Below are 27951 nucleotides of genomic sequence, written 5' to 3'. Positions count from 1 at the left end.
AACATCTTTAGATGACACACTGGGGTGGAACAACTTTATACGAGACATTGGAGTGGTACAACATTATATGACACTGGAGTGGAACATCATTATATGACACATCTGAGGGGACAAGGATTGCCTCCATTAGTTAAGTCATACACCATGTAGTTATCTTGTAATGGGGAGATTACAGTTTATCAACTCATATAAAAGTGTGATGTCATTTTATTTCATAGGTACAATACAAAAGAATGACAAGCTGCTTCCATGCTAGTGAACTTAACGCACTAAGAAAATAACTTACATACAAGTAAAATTCACTTTTCTTGTGATGAATTATAAATGTCCTTGTTCACTCATTTTTACTGAATATTTCAAGTTATGGCCACAGATAGCATCATGAATCTTTTGAAAGGGAAAAAAGCATGCATGTGATATTTTAAGTCCTTAATCTTTAAGATATATATATAAACTTGATAACTCCACTTCTTCAATCATATGTTGATGAAAACTATATAAAAAAAAGACTGCCATCACTCATATCCCCTGAAATTAAAAAATAATTAAATTAAGTTGAGAGTAAATTTCACCAATATAAAAATAACAATATATACAAACTAGGCATTTATCACTGTAACAAAACTAAATATTCTTGGGCTATATAGTGCTAAATAAGTTTAGGGATTCATAAAAATGTATATAAAAAAAACAGACAAGTAGAAATAAAACTGTTAATACCTTCAAAACAAAAGCAAACATATTTATAAACTAAACAAACATTTGTTTTAAAAGTCCAAAGCATTCTCAAATGGAACTTCATCGCAGGCAGTAAGATTTCTTTCAGATTTTGTCATTTTATTGTTTGTTTAAGAATGGTACAATATTTGATGGAAGATCAAATGAAAGGCCTTCATGTCACATGCTTTCTACAAAAATACCCGATTCTGCTGATATTTTTTAAAAAGTTTTGTTTTAGAAATTGTTTGACAGTTTTTATTTTTATTTTTAGTATTAATGACACTATCTGATGGTCAAATTCAACTTTGTATTTTGAAAGGAAGTCATTTCAACTAGCATTTCTTGAGAATTTAATAACAGCAACCATATCTGATGAGGAACTGGCATTACATTTTTGAAATTGAAAAGCCTTTCTGTCAAAGTGAATTCTTTCAAAATTGGTAAAATTCTTATTAGCAGGTTTTGATAATAAGTTTGATTGTAAGATATTTAAATGTTTGTCAAGTTTTAGTATTTTGACCTTAACCAATGGTGGATTGGCATCATCGGTATAATCTAGAACACTTTCACGCCAGGCTGCATTGAGTTAAATTTGTTCAAATTCTGTTTAAAGACTTTTGAGAAGTTGTTTGAAGGTTTTCTTTTTGTAGAAACACCAGCCAGATTCGAAGGAACATCGTCATCATTTGTGTAAAACAGAAAGGTTTTCAAGCTATGATGCTTTCCATAAATTTGGTTCAAATTGGTTGTTTTTTTTGGTTTTTTTTCATAGGTATGGGTAGGTAACAAACAATGGTTGATACAATCCAGACACCAGGCCTTGCCATAAATAAACTCTCTTGTATTTACATCCTGGTGGGCTAACAAGGAATTCATGTAACTCTTCTTTTCATAGATGAAACCAGATCAACTTCAATGGCTTGTTATTGCTAATGCCCTCATAGTTTTTTCTTACACACCGTCTAGTTCGAAACAGCCTTGAGGAACATTTATCCCCCCCCAGCCCAAGAGTCTTTAAGGACTGTGTGAACCTTGTTCCAGAGCACCAGAAAAGTGACAAGGTCATAACCCAAGATCTGTTATTATGTGATTTCCTGCTATGACTGCATGTATGAAGTTGGATTTGTTTAAAAAGAATATTAGGAAATGTTACTGTAATTAAAATTTGTTTAAATTTGACCTCTGATGAAAGAAAGCCACAAATTATATGACTACTGCAAATGCCTGTAATCTGGACAACTAATATTCAAAGCATAGGGATAATAACAACTCCACTGCCTGACCTTACACACACAGAGTAGTCCCATCATCCTAATCCTGCCTTTTCTTTGAAAAACATACAGATAATAACTATTGAGGAAAACTAGCTCATGGGGGTGGGAGGGATGTAAAAGGTACCAGCAACTATAACATTTCACAATGTTTCAAAGGTAACAGTGTCAAAACAGAGCAATATGGATGCTGATGTTTTGTTGAAAATGTAATATGTTGACCAATTTGGAAGAGTCAATTATCTGTGGAGACATCTGAGAACTTCAACAAAGCTCTCATGCACAGCTGCAAAATTTTCCATCACCACAGCACTGCGATCCTAGGATTGGGTACTACTTTTGAAAGGATACAGACCCAGGATTAGGTACAAGTTTGTAAGGACACAGATCCCCGGACTGGGTGCTACTTTGTATAAATACAGATTCCAGGATTGGGTATGACTTGGTACGGATATAGATCCTAGGATTGGGTATGACTTTGTATGAATACAGATCCCAGGACTGGGTGTGACTTTGAATGGATACAGATCCCAGGACTGGGTATGGCTTTGTATGGATACAGATACCAGGAATGGGTATGACTTTGTATGACTACAGATCCTAGGATTGGGTATGACTTTGTATTGATACAGATCCCAGAATTGAGTACTACATTGTATGGATAAAGATCCCAGGATTGGGTATGACTTTGTATGACTACAGATCCTAGGATTGGGTATGACTTTATATTGATACAGATCCCAGAATTGAGTACTACATTATATGGATAAAGATCCCAGGATTAGGTACTGCTTTGTATGGATACAGATCAAAGGCTCAGATACAACTTTTGTATGGATACAGACCCCATGATTAGATACTACTTTGTATGGATACAGATCACAGGACTGTGTGCTATTTTGTATAGATATGTATCTTGGATTAGGTACTATTTTGTATGGAGAAAGATCCCAAGATTGAGTGCTACTTTTTCATGGATACAGACCCCAGGATTGAGTGCTACATTTTCATGGATACAGACCCCAGGATTGGGTGCTACTCTGCATGGATACAGATCCCAAGACTAAGTGCTACTTTTTCATGGATACAGACACCAGGATTGGGTGCTACACTGCATGGATACAGACCCCAGGATTGGGTGCTACGCTGCATGGATACAATCCCCAGGATGGGGTGCTACTCTGCATGGATACAGGTACAGCATTAAACATGAGCGAAACTTACTTGACAAAATCTGATATTTCCCAGTTGGTTTCAGATACTATGGAAGACTTTATTTCAACTCCATCCTTTGTCACAATGGCTAGATCATACTGAAAAGATAGTTATCAATTAATTATCTTATATTGCTCTAAAAGCAAAATCAAAAGAGAACAATTTAAAACTGATAAAATACGAATGTAACCTGAAATATGCTTAGCTCAGGATGAGAGTACAAAAAATGTTACTCAAACTACAAGCTTGATATGTATTATGAGAAACAAATTTTTGGAGAAAAATATACTTCTTCAATACTACTTACAAAATCAGTGCCTTTGAAGTACAACCACTACCTAACAATTCCAACTCTCACAAGATATATTGCAGAAAATATAAAACTTAAATCTTGTAAGCCCATATTGGTGGGAGTTAGAACAGAGTGATCTCCTCTTCTATACAGGGATCTGCACCATCTATACTTCAGCTACTACTTGTGTGGAAATGTATGTTCAGTCAGAAAGATGTAACTGCAGAGAGGCTGAGATGGAGTGTCAATATTACAATCAGGTAAGTATTAGTGAAGGAAAAAGTTTTATTCAAAAAATTTGTTTCTTCTTCAAATACCTTACCTGATCATAATACCTTAGCAGAATCAGTAAGCAGTGAAGAGAGTTACATTCACTTATGTTGGAGAAGGTCCCATCACCAGACCAATATGTGAAGCAGCTTCCAACTTAAGAGAAATATACAGAATGGAGTAGTGACTCCATATGACCCCATGACAAAGAGTCCAACAATGGCAGGTTTCAGCACAAATGACTGACTGCCCATGAACAGAAATGTATTCTTAGCAATGAAAGCTGGGGCTGTCATGAGTGAAACTGAACCATCACAACGGAATAATATATAGTTCGGATTGACTAACAAGGAATGTATTTCACTGATCAATCGGATGTAGCTAGAGTGACTTGAAAGGAGGTGTTAAAAGCAAGATGAGCCACTGATTAAAGGGTGCCTTATTCAACCATGTCAGATTCCATTACCCTCAAAATGAGGACTTGTTTGATACGACTCAGACATGCAGTTGAATAGATCTGTCTGGGTTGTTTGAGATGGTGAGGAAAGACCCCAATTTTTCCATGAATTTCACTGCAAGGTAACACATCATTTATACATGGTTTTACTAACTGTGGGAACAATCAGGATAAAACAGCACTTTACTTTGCCTTTTGCATGATCATTCAGACCAGAAGTGTTGCAGGATAAGTGTATGCATCCATACCTTTCAAATATAAGGAGATAGCGTTCAGTGCCCAGGCCTTCAGATCTGGGACTAGAGAGACAAAGGTTGGGAGTTTTACATTCCACCTTGCTACAAATAATCCATGAGAGGTCAACTCCAGCAGGAATAGAGTGGACTGAATACCAAGGGATGAATCAACCATTTTGTTTAGATTAGCTGATTCTGGTAGGATAATGAATCTGCCAATACACTGAATCTGCATGGGATGTGTGATGGACTTGAATGTGGCTTTGTCATTGATGATACCACTAGAGAAAATCCTAAATCAATAATAATAAGTAATATGTGCTTGGGGTCAGAAAGTTTTCAAAATAGGTGGTAGTAGACAATATTAGCAATCAACTAGTTTCATGCAAATGACAAATTAGTGGAAAACTCTATACTGAAAAATCTCTAGACTCTTTGATTAAAGTCAAAATTGGACCAGACATCTTGAAAGTCACATTAAAATACTCCTAAAATCTTTAATTAAGAGTTATTATTCAGTGTCAGATGTAAACTGTTGCCATTTATGATACAGTCCGACCCACTTATCTTTAGCAACAGCAGATGCAAAAATGTTCTGACATTTATTTTTGAAAGTTACATTTTTAATGTTCATTAAAAGTTGCTATATATTTTTTAACTTAGAACACTGGTATAATCGAATATGTACTGTCTCCTGTAAATTTATGTTAATGCAAAAAAAGGCCATTTAACAAGAATATCACACACTTTGTGCCCCCTCATGCAGACTGGCACCCTGCCTGATTCTAAATGGACCACTGCTTATACTAATGCTACAAACAGGGTAACTGTTTAAATTTAGAAGATGTCCACACAAATGTGTTTCAAACCTGTGTGATGGAAAGCACATTACTGACAAGAAGCATCACAAAAGATCATTGTTAAAATAACATGTCCAAATTATTAAAAAGTAAATTATTTCTGTTTTGTCTCAAAATGGATTCCTACACACCACAAGGTCAACACCAGTACATTGTTCTATTTGGTATTCTACAAGATGGATTTTTCTACTAATTAACAGCTGGTGGCCTAGAGTTAGAGCATCTGTCTCGGAACTGGGAGGTCATTGGTTTGAACCCCGGCCAAGTCATACCAAAGACTTAATAAATGGTACCTACAGCTGCCTTGCTAGGCACTCAGCATTTGGAGGTTCGTGTTAGGACTGGTTGGCCTGGTGTCATGATAATGTGAATGGGTGGGACATGATGCTACATGTCTGTGGCAAAATGCCTCAGTGCTAGACATCACTATAAACTGCCACACTGCAGACATTGTAGCGATAAGACTGAAAAATTGTTAAAGCTACGTTAAAAATCCCAATCACATACATAAACTCTACTAATTAACACTTTGTTTCACAATCTGTACCAGCAACTACATACATGTTGTTTGTTTCACAACCGGTACCATGAAAAACATGAATGTTGTTTTCCTGCATACATACTGTCAAAGTAGTATATCTCATTGAGTGACATGGTGTCTCTGCTGAACACGATTAAATATTGTCAAAGTAGTATACCTTGTTGAGTGACCTGGCATCTCTATAGAACAAGATCTTCATACATCTGTCAATTGTTTTGGCTGCCTCCTCTAGACTCATGTTGGGGTTGTTCTCAAAGGCTTCCCTCAGTAGTGGCTGAAAAATTCAAACCAGATAATTAATTCAGTTATCAACTTATGTCGTACTTACAAAGATTCTGGGTCATTACTCAGTTAAATATGAATCTGGTTTTTTGTGATACAATGCTGGTAGATCAAGGGTCTATGCTGTTAACTGCTGAGAACACTTTATTCAAGTAGAATTATTGTGTTCAAGTCCAGCATGCTCATGCCAAGTAAAGTCTATTATTATTATTAATGTGTTTGCTGCTCTCAGTATTAATTTCTATTCAAAAGTAAATCTGCAATCTTTATACTTATAGGTTACTGCATTTGTTTGGGAAAATATGAACAAGTTTATTGGATGGAAATACTGCATGACCTTGGGAGTATAGTATATCCACCCGACAAAATGAGTTCATATTTTCCTATATAAATGCAGTAACATTTTTATTACATACTCATTTTTTTATTCTACCTAAGGCTTAATTATATAAACAAAAATATACCACAAGAAACAAAGTAACTGAATGTATGCTGTATTCCAAACTTAATACACAAGCACTGATTCATTATTACACAACATTATTAATACACACATAACTCCACCCTGATAAATTTGAACTTAGTCACGCACTAGACATAACTTTTTAAAGAAAATGACGCTTTGGTCTACTTAAAATTGAAATTTGGAGTCATGTGAATGAATGCGCATTGCAACAACTTTTCTATTTATATGGAATGAATAGATTTTGGTATTTTTGTCGATTTTATGAAATTTCGTGATTATGGACTGGATTTATCTGTGCCAATTCAGCAGCGAGGGAGCAGCATGTTCACCTCTGCAAGTACGTTTCTGTTCTGTCACTGAATGTTTGAAATCATAATGTGGGAAAAATATGAAGTCTTTCAATTGCAATTATCAAAAAGAAGCTATGGAATATAATGTTTATTTCATTTTGAGTGCAGTAATTGCACTTGGAATATAGTTGAAATTACAGTATAATTTTGAAATGTGTAATCAAGCTTGAGAACCCATGACATGGCTGATGTAATCTGGATTTGCAGAACTAAGAAAGTACATTTTGAGGAAATTCAGGATGTAAAACTTTAAGTATATTTTTTTGCCATTCTTATTAACAGCTAAAGAAGACAGTTTATGCCTTGTCACTTGCATGTTATTTGTAGGGACCCAGCAATTTTATGAAATCTGGCATCCACTGCTAGCCTAAATCCGAAACATTGTATCAAGAAAGTTAACGCGGAATGTGGCAAAGCAGCGGGTATGTGGCAGTCCACGAAACATCTGCTTTAGTTCATTCAGAAACAAATTGAATCAACCAAAACATAAAACACCTACTACATGAGTATACATGATTTGTTTACAAGTAGTTCCTAATACACTAATGGGCACATGTGAGTGCAATATGAAGTGCACATGAGTGCAATATGGTAAAATACTGCATGATCGATTATGACAATATCAAGTTAACGGAGAGAAAAAAATGAACATACAATAACAATAATTTAAAGAGTTGTATTTTCAGAAGAGGTTTTTTTCTAATTGAATTTATTTGTTGAGTCTGTGTGTTGCATGTATACTGGCTCTCTCTGATATATTTCTTCCCATCCCACTCAAAATTTCTCTGCGTATTGTATCAATAGGATAGATAGTAAACTGCATGCTTCATTGTCAATATTTTCTATTTTTATCAGCCTCTCCAATGTCAGTGCAATTACTCTTAATGAGTGTCAGCTTTAGTGCAAACTTAATCATCCCACTTGAGTTAACGTTTAGATGACAACTTATAAAACAATTAACATACACAAAAAAGCACTTACCATTTAATTCTGGGGATAGCAGCTGCTGCAATTTTCTTTCTAGCCAAGATATTTTATTTTATTTTATTTAAAAATAACTCTTTTTAACTAATAATATGGATATTTTTTTGCGTTATTTTGCTATAAATTAGAACAAGATATTTTACCAACTATTTGACAGCCAGAATGTGAATAAAAAAAAGTTCTCTGGTCCTTGCACAATTTGTTTTTGGCCAATCAGGAGGTCTACTGTAATGTGATAACCTGTGAAATAAAAAAATGAACAAGGATGCATATTACTGCTACAAAAATGGTTGACATTATTTACCTGAGCTATGTAAGCTCCATACCCACTTGCAACTGTTGGGGCCTGGTATGCTGTGCCAATTTTGTCCACATACCCAAGAAACCTGAAAAGCACAAAAATATAAACTGCTTGGGCAGCAAATATCACACACACTCACACAATATATATATATATATATATATATATATATATATATATATATACACACACACACACACACTCGCTTATAAATCAAGGCCAACTACAAAACAACAAAAATCCAGATCTGCCATAGCATAATGCACCTGCAGTTCAGGATCTATGCTATTTGTTCTACTGATTACAGGAGTAATCAGTAAACAATCTTCACAGACCCAAATCTCTTGGCGCATTATGTGACAGCAGATCTGGGTCTGTGCAGTTTGCAGTTGGAATCTACTTATAACATAGGATATACATCTATATCTATAACCAAATATAACATATACCCAATTCAAAAGTACAGACTCTGATCTACTGGTATATATTGTACCAGCAAACCAGGTTCTACAGATCGATGTGGTTTGCTTCATATCATAAGAACTAATGTGGGTATAGAGTAGATCAGTAGCAGATGCAGGTCTTACCTACATCAGACAGAGTAAATACTCAAATTTAAAAATCAGACAAAGTAAATACTCAAATTTAAAAATCAGACAAAGTAAATACTCAAATTTAAAAATCAGACAAAGTAAATACTCAAATTTAAAAATCAGACAAAGTAAAATACTCAAATTTAAAAATCAGACAAAGTAAATACTCAAATTTAAAAATCAGACAAAGTAAATACTCAAATTTAAAAATCTTTATGGTTAAGATGATATCGAATAAATTGTGAATTACCATAAACAGGTGAGTATAACATGCAAGTTTTTACCTACCTCTCACCTCCCTTGCAGGTATATATTTGTTCATTGTAGTAATATTTTAAAAGACATGTTTCCTATTTCAAACGCACCAAGTTTAAAATAGTAAACAAATATATGTCTATGTGTTACACTTCAACTAAATTTTTGAAGTTTAAATACGATATAATAACAAGAAGACAAAATCAACATAATCAAATCAGCATCTTCAATTTAATAACTTATTCATTTATGATGAGTGTCAATGTTGTTGTGTTTACTAAAATCTTAAACTGCCATGGATTGGTCTCATTCACTGCCGTAGTCAGATTCAGAACTACTGTAGCCGAGTCTTCTTCTAGAAGAATTTCACATTTTTGGAATACATTCTGAGTAGTGGCTGGTGTTGTTATTGTTTATTGTAAAACCGTAAGGTGTGAAGTTCTTGCAGTCTGGTGATTAATGATGGTTAGGTGGCTATTTTTGTTGATTTTGAATAACCAGTAATGGGTAGGCATGGCTTCGGTCTTGCATTTAACAAAGTCAGTAAGTGCCATCATCAAGGAAATGTTGGAGATGGCCAAGGTGAGGAAACTAATTATGAACTGACCCAGTTTGGTTGAAATGGCTCTACTGCAGTAAACAGGAAGGACTATTCACCATACTCTAGTATTTTATACTATTTTTATAAAAAAAGATGCCAACACACAGATTTTGGATGTTCATTATTCTTTATGAAAACCCGTGGGTTACATACATGTGAAGATAATCTATTATAATTTTCACACATAACCAAAAACTGAAGGCAATACATGAATGTGTTATACATGGACATGTATTATATTTGGTAATTTATTCAGCATCTAGTTTATGCTTTGTCAATTTTAGAAATGAAATTATCGATCTCAACCAATTCTGATTTGGTTATGACTCTATCAAAACCCATTCTAATTGACTCTAAATCTTTCCCAACCGCACTGAAGTCACAGCCTTCTGTAGGATTTTGAATACAAAAGTCCAGGGCCACATTTTTCCAAGAAGTCCAGTCAAGGAAAACTAGAGACAAAAAGTTGAAAGCTAAGTCAAGCACAAGAAGCTTAAAGTCCAAAAAGCAAGGAGACCTAATTTTATATTCCTGAAAGGAACATTTGATATCCTTGTTATCTGTGCATTACTTTATTTTAATATTTAAGATATATATAAAAAAAGTCCAAGTACTAGAAGAAATTATTCCATTTGTTAAAGTTCATTTTATTAAATTAAATTAAAATTAAGCATAAATAATAAACTTAATTTTCCCATTTCCATGTTTTCAATGGTTAAAACTGTACACGTTTTTCCCTAATCAGGATCCAAATTGTAATACACAGTTAATTTCTTTTACAAACTTACGTTCTGTTCACAACATATGTTATGAGTCTTCTGTCTTTTTTTTTTTTAAAGCAACTTGTGCACAGTAATAAACAAATCCTAGAAAGATGATCGGCATTGGATGGATGGATGGATTTGATCAGAACATCAGCATAACACTGGCCATATAGTGGTGAGTTTAGGCATCCCACATAAAGGCATGCAAAACAAAATGACAAGCAAAAAATTAAAATATCCATAAAATAGTCAAATTGCTTTTATAAAATGGCACCCATTTGAAGAAGTCTAAGACCTTTTCAACTGGAACATTATTATGGAGTCCATCAAAGGGAAAATGGAACATCATCATGGAGCCCATCCAAAAGGGCAAATTGAACATCATCATAGGGCCCATCCAAAAGGGAAAATGGAACATCATCATGGAGCCCATCCAGATGGGGAAATGGAACATCATCATGGAGCCCATCCAAAAGGGGAAATGGAACATCATTATCGAGCCCATCCAAAGCGGGAAATGGAACATCATGGAGCCCATCCAAAAGGGAAAATGGAACATCATCATGGAGCCCATCCAAAAGGGGAAATGGAACATCATTATGGAGCCCATCCAAAGCGGGAAATGGAACATCATGGAGCCCATCCAAAAGGGGAAATGGAACATCATCATGGGGCCCATCCAAGATGGCAAATGGAACCTCATCATGGGGCCCATCCAAAAGGGCAAATGGAACAACATCATTGGGCCCATCCAAAAAGGAAAATGGAACATCATCATGGAGCCCATCCAAAAGGGGAAATGGAACATCATCATGGGGCCCATCCAAAACGGGAAATGGAACATCATCATGGGGCCCATCCAAAACGGAAAATGGAACATCATTTTGGGGCCTATCCAAAAGGGCAAATGGAATATCATCAAGTAAATCCCACGAAGAAAAGGAACATCATATGGACTCCATCCCAGGGCAAATGGAGCATCATCATGAAGCTCATCCTAGGTAAATGACATTAGTCTGACGTATTTATTGTTGAAATATGTTGGGATTTTTAAAAACATTTGGAGAGAGGAAGAGAGAGGTGCAGAACACAATTCTTAAAATATAGTTAATTTTTACCATGCCTGCTAGTGTTTCTCCCAGGTTGTGCAACTGTGCAGATCCCCAATAAATGCAATTACCTCCCAACCAATAAGCATACATGCAACAATTGCAGTCAATCTGCCATGAGCATAACAAAAGTGTCTGTGCTAATGTGCTGTCCTTTCCCTGTGGTAGAGGTAAGAAGGGGTGTGATTGCCCTTGTTGCAACAGCTTGATCCTTGTTAACTACCATTTCAGAGCTTGCACTGGGTCCTGCAACTGACTTTGAGATGAAGTGTCAAGAGTAGACAGGTATTTCATTACAAATATCTATTTTCCATGAATTGTTCTTAGCAATGAAAGCAGGGGCCTTCATGAGTTAATCTAATCCATCTTGTAAGAAATGCATGAAGTATGGATCCACTGACAAAGCATGTATTTTGCTGATTCCACCTGCCATTCGCTAATGCATTGAGTATGCAGGTCTTACATGAGAGGTGAACCAATGAGGCTCATTAAAGAAGTTCAAATGGTGTTCGGGTCTGCTGGGTTAGTATCCATGCTAATTCCACTTTTAGGCAAAGAGCCAATGTCTTTGGATGCGTGTAATCAAAATTGGATGTGTGTAATCAAAATTGGACAGATAATCAGATAGGTCACTGTTTTGTGTGTGTGTGTGTGTGTGATTTGGATTTTTAATGAAGCTTTAACAATTTTTCAGTCATATCACTACCATGTCTGCAGTGTGGCAGTTTATAGTGATGTTTAGCATTGGGGCATCATATCGCAGACATGTAGCATGATGTCCCCCCACCCAGTCACATTATCCTGACATCAGGCCGACCAGTCCCAACACTAACCTCTTAATGCTAAGCGCCAAGCGAGGCAGCTGCTAGTACCATTTTTATACGTTTTTGGTATGACTCGGTCGGGGATTGAACCCACGACCTCCTGCATCTGAGGTGGACACTCTAACCCCTAGGCCACTGGAGTGGTCCATTGTTTTGTCTGATAACCTCTCTTTCATGATGATGCATGGCATCAGTGACCATGGAATGGTAGCCTTTGATTGTGATGGATGCTAAACGTTTCTCATCAAATAGCCATAGTAGGAAGTTAGCTGTTTGAGGTATTGATGCCTACAGTGGTATAATGTATTCTTGGGCACACCACTGTGTGAAGATTTTCCACTGCCTTTGTATGCTTTGAAAGTGGAGGTCCAGCTCACCTAAGCAATTTCTCCACCACTGGTTGTGAAAACTGTTTGTTCCTGACAGCTCATTTAAAATAGATCCAGACATGTGGGTTCAGCAACTCTGGGTTTGGGGCAAAACACCGGCTGTCATGGTGCCTTGAATGTTGATTTGTTGATGAAGAAACCACTTTAGAAAAACCCAAACATAAAAACAAAGGTCTGGGGACTTGGTTCCACCTTGGCAATTGTGATAATTCCTTGAATCAGTTCGGTGCACTTAGGTTGACAAAATTGAGAAAAATATTGCATTTGTAGCTGAGGGAATCATGGATAAAGGAGAAGATGCACTAAAAATGACAATGTGTTCTTGGAAACTAATTGTTGTATCCATAGGTCATCACAACATATCTTGCCCCTTTCGGCAGCAAAGAATTAGACATCTTTCCCCAACAAGGACTGGTTTTAAGGGTGACATTAAGACATTTTTTAAGATAGGGAGGCTTTTGTGGAGAAAAATACTAGTAAAAATGATTGCCCTCTCTCTGCCTGTTGTCTGCTCTTGTTTGGGAGAACTGGGGTAGGATCTAGTGGGACTGCTATCCTAGAGGCATCCCAGCAATCTTTTTGTTGATTGCCTTGAAAGTCCATCCACTGTAGCAGAGACGTAAGGGAGGCAGCTTGGTCTCCTTAATGGATTGTTTGTTGATTTTCATCAGACAGGCCAATGAACAGGAGATTACATGATAAAGGGTGAAAGCGTAGTTTGGCCTTGTGATGGAGCACTGCATTTCATTCTGCCAGTTCTATGTTCACAGCAGCTGTCAGGCGCTGGCCAGAGTATGTCAAGCAGCTCTGGTAAGACACAGGCCATTCTGGAAACAGACATCCACCAATGGCTGCCAATCCTCCAGACTTGCAATTAGTGAAATGTGGGATAAAAATTTGTGAATTTTGAACACAATTAGTGATACCATGACACTATCTCCATCCACTTTGATGGTAAGTACTGCATTATATGAAAATCCCAAACTAAAACTAAAACATTATTTACAATGATGCAAAACAAATCAAGGATTCATGCCGCATGCAAAATCCAAGTACAAATTTACTGATATACACAAACTTCTTGCTATTTGTCATGATATGATGCTGTAGCAGTCTTGAACTTCCTCAATTAGGCCATGGTAAATTTGTTTTCAAAACAGTTCAGGATTCCTGCCTGCTGGTTAATCTTGGTGACTAAAACTGTAACAGTTGCAAATTTTCAGCACCTAAGGAGGCACTAAAGTTTGTCTTATTTATCCTTACAATAGGAAATATTCTTTGACTGCCACTGTTGCTGATCTCAACCAAGAAAGGCAGGTTATGTTAAACAAGAAAACTCACAAACAAATGCTTCGGCATTGGTAGCTTGCAGGACTTGAGTAGGTGGCTGAAATCTGCTGGGTGATCTTCATTTGTCCAATATCTATGTGCTTTTTGCAAGCTCTGTGCTTTTTCGCATTGTTCTGCCACATGACCACAGGAGCTCGTAATGTTGCTTACAATTATCTGTTATATGTGTATGATATATAATATTATTATATAGTACATATATGATAGGAAAATTGTAAGCAACGATATGAGCCTCTGTGCATATTCCCAGTTCTAAAATTCGCAGCATACTACTGTACAAAAAGTATAATGTACATCTATGTTTGATGGCTGAATAAAAGGCCAATTTTTGGTGTGCTCCAATCTATATTTCACTTTTTGTGGAATACATATCTTTTTCTGTGGAGGTGAAAACAGTTTAACTGTTGTGTAGCTTAATTACCAAATGGTATTAATCCATAAGATGAAATGTCGAACAATTACTGATTAGTGGTGTTGGTACATGAATGGAAAAATATGAATTCGAGCAAATTATGATATAAGCTAATCTTTCAATATCTAAAAAATTCCTACATTCAAAAAAGCTGTCTTCATTTGGTGTTTGTTTAAACAACAATTACAGTTGCTACGAGTATGTAAATGTGCCATTTTTATATAAAAAATCAGTTGGGCCCTGGTTTTTTTCTTGAGTATTGTAAAACTTCTTTTCTAAATATAGATTATATCCTTTACAATGCTTGCTACAGGGCAAACTATAACAACTGGATATAGTTCTACTAACATCACTACTAGCAATACAAGACCATTATGGGTATCAGCGACCACTGCTGCTATTTTGTCAAGCACTTAAAGGGATAAAATTAATTTTATTAAAGATTTATGCAGATCAAAAAATAGGTAAGTGATTATTTTTTTGCATGTGGTGTGAATCCTTGAATCGCTACTGAGAGTCATGAAATTCATGTCAAAATCGCAAGGGTTGACAGGTCTGTACAAATATACTGTGGGAATCGGGGTGAGGCAAGGTACATCTGTTGAAAGACTGCCATAGATACCAGATCCAACATAAAGACTACTGCCACAATGTTCTGCACCAACTGTGATGTGTCATTAAAAGACTTCCAATCCATGTTTACAGAGGATGGTTTTGTCATCCCCAAAGCTGTGATATCTGTCAACTGCTAAGATATCTAAATCAAAAAGTAGCATGTAGGACTTACAGAACCACTGGCTAAAGTTCAAGGTAATGCATCTTTATGAGAAAAAATGTCAGTTGATGCTTGGGTCTTGCAATTCATGATATATGCAGCCTGGAATGCATCAAGTAATATTTAATGCAAACAAGTTTCATCATCTTTGGATAAAGGTTTTGAAGCCAATGTCTCCTGTGTTAGTGACAAAGAGCTTTAGACGAATATCAAGAATATTGGCTCACTAACTCACAGAACATCTGATTTAAGTAAATCAACTGTCACTAAGTACCAACTCCTTTTGAGTGGCAAAGGCTTGAGAACAAAGTGAAGCAACCTCACTTGGATACTGAGGCACTAAGCTGGGCATCATATGCAGGGAGTGCCTAGTGGCACTATGTGGATTAGACTGATCCATGATAGCACTTATATAACCTGGGTTCATCAAACAGGACAAACCTTGCTTTTCTGGTGGCTGATATTGTATGCATACATGCCAACCCCTGGCGAGGAAAAAGTGTAATCCAAGTGGACAAAAAGAGTAATCCGAGCAGAAAAAACGTATATTCCAAATACATTTATGCATAAGGCGTAATTTAGTGGAAAAAAGCGTAATGATTACACCAAAAGCGTAATGGTTGGCATGTATATGATCAATTGTGGTTGTGATCTACTATGATCAGAGGCATAAGGCAAAATCCAGTTGTGATGGAATGGGGCAATTGTGGTCGGCATGGCATTGTTCAGTTCTTGACATTGGAAAGGGCTACAGGAGTATTGATCCTGTCCATAATTCTGAAATGCAAGATGGTAACTGAAACTATTTTGTTGGTTTGTTTTTGTTGGTGTCGAACCCTAGAATGCAAACTGATAATGTCCTCATCCCACTTCTGTGCCTTCCCCTTTTCTACCCAGTACTGTCTCCCATAGACTTCTATTCATATTATGCAAGACTGACAACCAGATTAAGCTATACATGTAGAGTGGTTGTCAGTCTAGTTTTTCCATGGTATAAATCTATAAGACAAAATACAAGTACAGTGAGGCAGGCATAACGCTTTATGAATTCAGTATGTATGCACAGAACTATACACGATGACAATTAATTTTAAAAGGGTGCATGTGGCTGTCAGTAAAGGTGGAGTACTGGATCATCGCTATTAATACTCATGAAGTGGATGCTAAAATAAAAATTTCCTGTAGGAAAGATGAATTGACTGCCCAAACAAGTAAAATCACTGACACGTTACTCGTCTCTTGTAGTAACTATGAAGTGGAAGCTAGGACTAATCTATACATAGAAAACTACCTGTGCATATCCGACCCTGATGGAAAATATGCAGCAAAATAATTGAGTTTTCTATAGTTCACATAAAAATGCAATGAAGTGTCATCATCAATGCTTATGAAGTAGATGCTAAAGTATAATAGACAATGTTATCTGAAGGAAGGGTCAAATGATGACCTATACAGGTAAAATCAATAGTGTCAAACTACAAAGTGGATTCTAAGACTAGATTAATACAGAAAACTTAACTGTATGTATCTGACCATAGCAGAGTTTTTCATAACAAACACCAGACCTGCACCTATTTATAGACAGATATAGCAATGTGAGGGAACAAAATCACAACTCATGCAGGTACTTAAGTGTGTGAGGACAGCAAAGTAATGACACTGAAAATACATTATCAAAAATCGAATGAACATTTATTGATAAAGCATATTTTCCTTAAAAAAAACAACAATCTTCCAACTTGCTTTAAGGTAGAAAACTTTCAAAATGCATGCATGTATAGTACAAGTCTCATGGGTCATGTATGTGCATTTACTCATTTTTAAATTAAATACAAATTGTTCTTTTTAAATCTAACACCAATTTTCTTTAACCAAAGTCTATTCAATCCTAATATTTTAATGATCTGCACCTTAACTGTCATCAAGACACTTCCAGATGAAAATTATTGATCTCTATGGTCTTTTACAATAGTGGCCATGCACTAAACTTGGGTCTAGAAAAGAGCACTTTGAGTGGAATTGTCACAATATAGGGTTGTATTAATTTGTTTATCAATATGCGTAGCATTCATTGTGACATCAAAGCCTGCAACATTCAATCTGGCTTGTACTGGATCATACCTTAATGTTCATTTCATCCAAAAATGTCTACGTACTTTAACATTGATTTTGCCACATTTACTTTTCAGGGCATGTAAATAATGACCTTCCAAAAGAATGTGGATGTATAAGAATCCACATGAAGTGAATACATGCCACTTAAAGGTATGTAGAATCAAATTCTAAAAATGACACCCATTACTGAAATAATCAGTGTTTAATGCATACATGACCTGTGTGACTTTCACTATAGATTGCAAGGCCTCTCTGTAGAGTGTGCAAGACATAATGAGCAGAATTAGTAACTGGAGTATTAATGGGATTTGGCACCAATCCATTGTCAAGGGGAGATTACTTTATTTAATTGCCACCTAGGTGGGCAGATAACCTACAGCTATATAGCTTAAAAAAAAAATTAGCCTGGGATGGCTGGATTTGTGAGGTAGCAATGGTTCTCTTAAGGTATTATGATCGGGTAGCATATTTAAAGAAGAAATACATACCTATTTTATTTGATTCAAATGTGAAGAACAAATTTTCAATTTATTTAGACTTTGTTATCCTAAAGATAGTAACTCAGCATATACATGGTTCACATAATCATTGGTTGAACACGCATGCAATGTTACTTGATTGTGAGTGTTACTGCACTGTGCAAGATAAACACCTCTTTTCTTATGCATCATAAAGGACACTGAAATGGATTCATGTAATAAAATTACGCAAAACAAAGCACTCACTGACTGATGACCCTTTCAACGTCTATTTGAAATGCAATCAGATGATGTTCAATATAGAATAAAACATTAAATAAAACTCCATTAAGCCTTTATATAAATGATTATGATTCTTACGGTTCACCATCCTGTAGGCCTCCAACAATATACGTATTCCAAAGTGGGTTGAAATTGGATCTACGGTTGTACAAGACCCTGGTTAGCCATGAAAATAACCTTAGTGGGGTGTACCCAAATCCATCGTTTAGGCATTCTTCTTCAATCCTGCAACAATTAATTACATCAATTATTACCACAAGTCATGCATAAGAGCAAAAATAAGCTACCATTGAACAGGGGTTATGCTACCAGGCGAAGTGGGCGACTAAGTCGCAATAAAAATGTATACTTTGCCTTCTTCTGTTAAGAAAGCAAAAACGACTTTGCCCTCTGATTTTTCAGATGTAAAATGACTGGCTGTAGCTTGTGACTTTTGAGATGCCCCCTTGCTGTAGCCAGGACGTTCTGGCAGTGTTGTAACACAAGGCCAAATGTATTTATGCAGTGTTGATGCCAATGAGCATACGCTGACAAACAAACTCTTGCACATTCACAGGTTGTTTTAATAGCTAACTGACCATTAACCCTTTCCAGAGCAAGATATCACTGCTCGATTTTATGAAATTGGGCCTGCCATACTATAAAAAAAAAAATCTGTTTCAAAATATAAAAATCAGTATGTAAAAAGTAATTTGTTTTTAAAAAATATAATCGGTGAAGAGCATTTTCAAATTTATTTCTTTATTAAGTGAACCTGTAATGGCAGACATTGCTGTGTCAGGAAAATATATAACATAATGAAAGCAAACTTTAATTATTATGTGATAGAAGATTTAGCCTACACATATAATCATGTAGGTCAGAAACAAGGGACAATATTATGTTGTGGAATTCGAAAAAATGCTGTAAAGTCAAGGTTGTTTTCTGACAATTCATTTTCGTGAAAATACTAGTGAATCAAATACTATTTAACCAATAAACATCGTAAGCGCAACAAGTGTTCATGGATGTGTTCAGCTGGAAAAAAAAAAGGGTCCAGTTCATTTATATATTGACTTTAATGCTTCAGTATGTCTACAAATAGTTACAGTAATGCTTTATTGGGAACAATGAAATCAGGACGAAGATTATGGTTTGAGGTCACTCGTGCATTTACTCCAATGTACATGTTGTAGTGTTTGCTTCAAAGTATGCTAGAAATTTTTTGACTGCAATTTTACACAAAACTTTTAGAAAATAAAATTAAATAATTAAGTGGTAGTTTATTAAGCACTTTTACCGACTTGCAATTACAAGACTTTAATCTTGTTACTCTGGTCAGTTAAAATTACAATGTATAGTTTCTTTTGTGCTTTCCCAACTCATATGGTTAAAATACACTGCATTTACCTCAATCCATGCATACATATAAGACTACAAGTATAAATATAATGGGCATGAATATAATAATTTTTATACACATACAAAATGTGTTGATAATAAACATATAACACAGATTTTTCAACTTGAAAATAAGATATTGCTTAAAACTGTTAAATGCATACTGAGAAATAGAGGACATAATTATAATAAGAAAACACAGCTTATATATATATACATGGTTCACACAGCAACGTGAACAAGGTGTTCCCATCTCTGGAACAATTCTCAAGGCCCAAGCAGAGAAAATGGCAAAAATTCTGGACAATGAATCTCATTTTAAGGCAAAGATTCCAGCACTGACATGGCATTAAACAAAATTCGTTGTCGGGAGAGATACGTTCAGTGAATCAGGAAGCCGCATGTAATTATCCAAACCAGCTCAGACAGATAATCATCATGTGAACAATACACTGAAGACCAAATCTTTTAATATTGCCATACGGTGGCTGGAGACCCAAAATGTTAACTATGTAAAGATCATACAGTTGAGAAATCTGTGGAATTTTGCTCGGCAACAGAGAAATCAAGGAGTAACACAAAAAAAAATTCATAGGTTTTTTAAAAATGTAAAGTTATATTTGTCAAACGTGTCATAAACAGCATATATTATCATGTTCAAATTTGTAGTGCGGTCAATGTTTTTGGACCCGGATGTGCGCAAGTTATCGAGGGAGAGGTGTAAATATATACCTGACATTATTGATGACATAAACCAACTTTCAGATCTCCACCTGCCATACTTCAAAAACTCATTTAAGATTTTCAATAAGACATCCCTAGCACATAAGCCTCATTATCAAGGACATGTCATATCAAAATTTTAAAACTTTTGTGCATATCTACAAACTAAAAACTACCAATCCTCCAGTTTTATTTATAGGAGGAGAGATATGACATTACTAACTGATGGACAGAAGGATGGAAACAAGTACCAAATAAGCAGCAGGTCACAATCCTCTTTTATTTTTCAAAAAGCATGGAGATTTAAAAACACAGCTAATTATGTATCATCAGAGACTGGATATTAGGGTGTTATATGCTTTAACAAACCAAACATGATCAGATCTTCTCTTATGCATCAGTGTCACTAGAAATGTTTGTTCATACATTTTATTTGCAATTAGTCCGTGATATATTACTAAGAGTACTATAATCATACCATTTCCATCGTGTCACAAAAAAGGACCATTCTCAAATTTTAAATTTAATGAATGTAGACAGACAGAAAGGTGGCAAGACAAGGAATGTTTTTTATATGCTTACACTCTTTCTTGAATAAGATTTGTAAGAAACTGAAAGTCTGCATAGTCCCCGCTACTGCCCAGAATGGTGGTGTCATTTATTTTCATCACACGTGTCAGATCCCTGTAACGGGCCAATGAACCATAAGATCCTAATTTATCAGCTGAAATCACCACTCCATCTTTGAACTTTAATCCCAGTACTGATGTACCTGTCACAGTGGGGTTCCTGAAAAAGAGATTTCACACAGAATTAAAAAATGACCCAATGTTATACCTTAATTAGTTTCAGAAACAGCTAGAGCTACTTACTTCAAGGCAAGTCCTCATGTCATTTATCAGATGTCTCTACAACCCAACAATCTGATGCTAAACAAGATTCCATAAGCACAAATATATAATGTTCCCTCTTGTTATCACTGCACATGGATAATACAGCCATCATGATATCAGTGTCAGCACATTTACTGTATATCCAGCCATGTATATAATACAACCATCATGATCTCAAAATGAGCATCTTTACAGTATCTCCAGCCATGAAGATAATACAGGCATCATCATCTCAACATCAGCACCTTTATAGTATATACAGCCAAGTGGATAATACAGGCATCATGATCTTCATATAAGCATCTTTTCAGTATCACCAGTGATTCCTAGTCTTCTATAGTTTACCTCAGTATTGGCCAGTGCTCAGAGGCTTTCAAAATGTTATTAACATTCATTATGCAAAGCAACATTTCAAAAGCTTTGTTACATTTTGTTGACTTTACTAAAAGAATTAACTGGTGCCTTATTTGTTTTTAAGTAGAGAAATGTACACCAAATCTGGACAACTTTTCTCACACATTTAAATTTTATCACAGTAATATAATCCAGACTGTCTTTTAAGGAATTTGCTATAATCCGAAAGTAGTGTTTTCATCCAAAAGAGACTGCTCTAGTGGCCTAGTAGTTAAGAGCATCAGCCTCAGCTGTGGGAGGTCGTGGGTTTGAACCCCAGCCGAGTCATAATAAAGACTTATAAAAATGGTAATAACAGCTGCCTCACTTGGTGCTCAGCATTAAGAGGTTAGTGTTAGGACGGGTCAGCCTGTTGTCAGGATAATGTGACTAGGTGGGACATCATGCTATATGTCTGCAGCATGATACCCCAATGGCAGACATCACTATAAACTGCCACATTGCAGACATCGTAGCAATGTTAAAAATCGAAAACATGCAAACACATCCAAAAAGAAAACGAGCAATTTGTAATTCCCATGAATTATTTAGACATCTGTCTGAATAAATTAAATAAATGATTCCTCTCAAAAAATATCTGAACACAAAAGTAAATTATTCCACAAAATGAATTCAATAAAGGAATGATGATGTTAGTTACAAAACCTATATGTATCATTTTACCCAAACACAATAACATTTCTGGAAAATAAAAATTTCCAATGGAATTTTCCACAAAAGTTTTAAAGGAGATAACTTCCAGAACACTCTAAGTTCATAAATAATGTTTGGATCAGAACTCAAATCAAAGTAAACATCTTTTTTTAAAAAAAGACAAAAACAAGGCATGCCAAACCGCCACCCTCAATCAGTGACAAAAGTCAAGCACACAAATATACAAAACAAATGCAAAGCACATGATTTATGAATGGATAAAAATATCATCTGTTCTCCATGCCTTAGCTGATAACTGTATCATTGTACGGAGAAAAGAACATAAACTATTTTCAATTTAATCTATTAGACTACATTAAAAATTAATGAAATTATTTGTCTAAAATGAAAAAAACATAGGATTTGTTTATGGCTAAAATTAATGGTACATGTAATAAAGTTAACTGAATTATATATATTTTTTCAACGAAAAATGAAGGCAGTGCAATAAAACATTTTTAGTTATGCAAGAACTCTTGGAAACAACTATCAAGTAAATTGGGTATTAGCTGTATTTTACTGGTTACTTATAATTAGCATCAGTTGTTCTTCATTAATAATACTGAACTGCTGGGGTGCATCAGTGTAGTAAATTAGTGGTTCAATAAATCTACCAGTTCTATTGAGATTGTGTGACAGTTAAACTAACTGAGGATTGAGTTAAAATAAATCAGATAGCCAGATACACCTCCACCTTCTCTTGCCAGGGTTCTGATGCGATATCCCTATCTACACAGTGCCGTATTGAGCAGATATTTTTGTGCTTCATGTCTGTGAATTTCATTGGATGTGGTGGCAAGTCACCGCATCCAATCAAAATTAAGTTGTTTACATCTGAACACTGTTCCTACATGATCTAGACAAGGGGAGCACACAACTTCAATTGAGTAATAAATAAGCACTTTTCCAATGTGGTCTGTGTTTGCACAAATAACTTTCACTCAAATACAGCAGTAATGGTTTCTCTCTGGTACATAGTCAAACTTTTGATGGTAAACTTCCAAAGTATCAGTTTTACATAAATTGCCCCTGCCATTTTTTTTGCAGATGTATGATGCAACACAATATTGGTTAATTGGCATCACATACTATGGGAGGCAACTCATGAAATCCAACAGATGTCGCTAGGACAAAGTACCTATTTATCCATTCTATCTGCCAAGGTGTAGATTATGTTATAAAGTCGAAACTTTTAGCTTGCAAAGATGGATACACCTCTAAATCTAGATCTAACTTCTATAATTTGCATGAAAAGAATCATAAGCCACATCTGAAATGCTCCGTTTTTATTTTGAAGTTCTTAAAAGACACTGGCAAATTATTAATACTCTGCTATCTGCTGGGACCCATCTGTAAATCCCTTCACAATATGAAGATATCTGCTTACCTGCATCAAATGCTATAAACTTTGTTGACAAAGCAAATCATCTGACCAATCAATGGGGAATATTATTATTTCTATTATCTGCATTTCATAGGTTACTTATAATTAGCATTCATTTGTTCAGCATGAATAATATTAAGCTCATACATTGCTTGCTAAATATAAAGAGCAGTACCTATGTGATTGGGGGCCCTGAGTGGCCTAGTGGTGTAAAAGCACTCACCATTACGGATCACTGCCATCTCACCTGTCTGCGTGGGTTTGAGTCTCTGGTTTGGCCTATGTGGGTATGTGAGAAAGCTTGCCAGTAGCTTCTCGTGGGTCGGTGGTTCTTTCCGAGTTTTCCTGGGTTCTTCCTCTACCATTAATACTGGCTGCCATGAATAGCCTATTTTGTGCTGAAAAATGGCGTTAAACCCAACAACAACCTATGTGATTATTTGTCAGCAAAGCTAAACTAGGTTGTCAGTGACTTATTAAAGCCCCCGTTACATTGTTTTATCATTATAATATATTTAAATCCATTTAGTTCAGAGAGATACTACCTGCTGTTTTTATTGATAATAGAGTGAGTGGTTTCTGTAATTTTAACAAATCCACTGCACCATCACACAAACTAATTATGAATCTGAAGCTACTGCTTTTACTGATCAATATTTAAAAATATAGCAATGCAGCTGTGATTTCATTTCTTTCTATTTTATGCAAAAAAGATAAAAAAAACATGGAGATTTTTTAAGCATTCAGAAAATTAAATTACTTCTGGGCCCCTGAATACTTATCCCTACATACACAGGGATCATCCTGGGCTTCGCCAATGTCGCAAATTGCGATTTTTTTCCTTATTGGCGAAAAAAATATCCCATCTGGCGATGTTTTGGCGACAGACTTTTTGGTTATTTAATTTGTACATACAATCATAGATTTGGACTGGATAAATTAAAAGGGAGAACGAAAGGAAGCCACAAACTTGACTAAGCAATGCACTGGAATCAATCTGTTACACAAACAATCCTTTGTTCGTATTGACAACCCCATCTTTACAGTGCATTGTTACATCATAATCTGCTTATGCTGACATCTGGGCTGAGTATGCTGTGATACAGTCAATCATGCTACCGAACTATACCTACAACTGACCGACTTCTGAAGACGCGAATAGAACAGATACAATTAATTGAATGGCTAAATCTTCTGTTGTTTTTTTTACATATACCAGTACAATAGTTTTGCTGAACCTTCATAGAAAACTGATAACCTTTGAAGTACCGACTACTGTGTATAAATACAAAGCAAATGGAAAAAATCTCAATCACAATTATGTCTGTCGCCAGTGCAGCATTTTACTCATTGATCTTTTCCTTTTGCCATCAATCCGTGTTACGGCTGCTGAGACTTAAACTCCGAAACAAGAAATAGCACCAAAAAAATCCCAACCAGTTTTGCATAATTAATAATAATTATTTATTTCTCAAAATACAAGAGTGAAAGAATCTCTAAATTGGGTGTGAATTTATGCTTATATATACGGTCCAATACTGCCAGGTGTTGACTCGTGTAAGTTTCATTCGTGGGAATGGAGATCCTATTTTGTTTGTCGAGAAAATTTATACAGCATTCAGTGACCATTCTTGGGATTTAGGAAGCAATTCACTACAAGCTTTGTGAAGCTAGCCATAAGGGGGGGGGGGGCTGCTGATAGACTACTGGTGTCACCTGTCAGTGCTATGGACTGTGAATGTGGATTCAGTAAGATGAACCTCATAAAAACTGACATCAGAAATAAACTCTGCATCTCATCTCTCGAGAATTTCATGAGAATCAGCATGTACAGATGTGAAAAATTAGACTTTGAAACTGCATTCAACAAGTGGACAGCCCTAAAATTGCAACGGATCTTCATGTAACACTTTGTAACAATTTGTTAATGTTTGTTGTAATTAAAGAATTAACTAACCCATCTTTTGTAATTTTCATTGCCTGTTACATTAATAGACTAAATTAACACTTGGAAAAATGTACACTACTTGTTCTGGCGACACTTTTTGAAAATTGGCAACAAAATATTGAGGTTGGCGATTTTTTTGGCGACAGCTTTTTAAAAGCCAGGACCATCCCTGCATACATACCATGATGAAATACAGACTGTACATCAACTGGAAGGCACAGAGTCAGAAATCACAAGAGCAGAATTGTATGCCATAATCATTCAGATTTACCACATGTGCATGCAGAAAATGTGAAATTATTGGATACCTCATTGGTTGTGAGCCCATCTTCTGCAGACTGAACATGGGTTTAGTAACTAATATTACATTCAAGCATATAGGACCTAACATTTAATTTTTCAGGAGTTGTATCGATTAATAGTTACATAGTTGGTTAAATAGTTAGTTAAATAGTTAGTCAGATCTTAAGTCAGGGCAAGTTATTTTTCTGAAGAGACTGGGCTAGTATCTGAAAAATGATTTGAGCACTGGGACAGTATCTGAAAAATGATTTGAGCACTGATCTGAGCATTGAAGCAACATAACAATAGATGACATCATCAACTGCTGTGCTTACAGTATTAAAAGAAATGAACTAAATTCGTATTAATTCACTGTTTACTTGCCTCTCAAAATATTTCATATAAAGCAAAGGAATGCCAAACTTGGTTAAAGGGATAAGTATCTTTAGCAAAACTGAGCTATCTATTGCTGTCATCAATACTAATATATTTTTATTTGTTTTGTTATAAACATACTTCAATTTAAACTGTCTATGGCATTCCTCTGCTCCCATTGCATTTCAACAAACTGAAATATGTCACTGGGAACTTGACAATTTTTCCTTTTACATTTGTGTCAGAATTTAAATCCATTAGGAAAAAGACATGCGAGTGTGTATAGTCAGCCTAAAGCCATCAGATTTTAATTTGTGGAAAAGTGTCTATATGAGTTGCCAAGTTTGAGATATTCCTGATTTGGCTGCTCATTCCCTAGCAGTCGACCAGGGAAAACACTAACAAATGCTGTTTAATTAGGCAGTGAGATGTTGACTTAAAGAATATAAATATCAGGGTAAACGTCTTTCATTTTAGCCTAGGACTTTTGTATATTGGCATGGACCAGTTCCCACTGTGCCAATTGTCGCCATAGCTAATATCTTGCAAACAGAAGTGAATCTTTATTTAATATACATATCTTTAAAAAAAACATTTTATGAGGTACTTTAGTGGGTGTGCACAAATAGTAAAGAATGCATAATTTTGCAATATATTAGTGCAAGGGCTATAATGCAAGTTACATGGATCATGTAGGCATTCAACAATGACTATTTCAGTAATGGGTGTCATTTTGTAGAATTTGATTCTACATACCTTTAAGTGGCAAGTATTCACTTCATTTAGATTCATATACATCCACATTCCTTTGGAAGGTCATTATTTAGACACCCCGAGAGGTGCATATGGCAAAAGCAATGTTAAAGTACACAGACATTTTTGGATGAAATTAACCTAAAGGTGTGATCCAGTACAATTCGGATTGAATGTCGCACGCTGTGTCACAATGAAAGCTAAGCATACTGATAAACAAACGAATACTACCCTCAAATGTGACAATTCCACTCGATGCGCTCTTATTTTAACCCAAGTTTAGTACATGGTCATCACTGTAAAAGTCCATAGTGATAGATAATTTTCGTCTGGAAGTTTCTTGGTGACAGTTAAGGTGTAGAACATTCAATAATCAGGACTGAATAGAATTTGGTGAAGGAAAATTAGTGTTAAATGTTAAAAAGAAAACAATTTATATTTAATTTAAAATGAGTAAATGCGCATACATGACCCATGTGACTTGTACTTTAAAATTCGTATGCGGCGAAAACTGCTTTCGAGTAGGAGAGCGATGACTGCAAAGAAAAATATATATCGAAAGTCTAGTAAAATTTACAAAGTAAAAAATAAGCAATGATCAAGTAAAATAAAATATTAACATAAGAACGAGGTTTAGACAAAATAAGGGAAGGTTAAGTGTAGCATCATTGTTGGGGGGGGGGGCAAAAATTGTTTTGCTTCGTCATACCACATCAACCATCAAGGTAGTTAGCAAAAAAAGTATATACATGTCAGATTGCAACATACATTGTTCGCTTCATGGGATTTAAGTCTGGTTCCGTCTTTCCTCCCGGAAAATTGTAAATAGACCCTGGTTGTGGACCATTTCTCCAAAATTCAGTGCGAAAGAGTGGTGCGCTCGCCATTGCTGTGGAGTCTTTAGAGATATTCC

General features: G+C 35.6%; 1 protein-coding gene across 1 annotated transcript; it reads right to left on the bottom strand.

Annotated features, from left to right (window-relative positions):
* Nucleotides 1–191: 191 nt before the first annotated feature.
* Nucleotides 192–27951, bottom strand: LOC149793087 (proteasome subunit beta type-4-like). Its single transcript, XM_089966987.1, has 7 exons — nucleotides 27807–27951; nucleotides 20879–21085; nucleotides 18272–18418; nucleotides 8249–8330; nucleotides 6020–6136; nucleotides 3216–3304; nucleotides 192–528 (listed from the first exon to the last, which is right to left on the bottom strand). The coding sequence occupies exons 1-7, from the start codon at nucleotides 27923–27925 to the stop codon at nucleotides 516–518; spliced, it is 774 nt and encodes a 257-aa protein (XP_089823113.1). The 5' UTR covers nucleotides 27926–27951; the 3' UTR covers nucleotides 192–515.

This window comes from Sinohyriopsis cumingii, chromosome 8, assembly GCF_028554795.1.
Source record: "Sinohyriopsis cumingii isolate HCF-2022 chromosome 8, ASM2855479v2, whole genome shotgun sequence".
Classification (NCBI taxonomy): domain Eukaryota; kingdom Metazoa; phylum Mollusca; class Bivalvia; order Unionida; family Unionidae; genus Sinohyriopsis; species Sinohyriopsis cumingii.
Note: the sequence above shows the minus strand (reverse complement) of the source record. Positions and strands in the feature narration are given on the sequence as shown.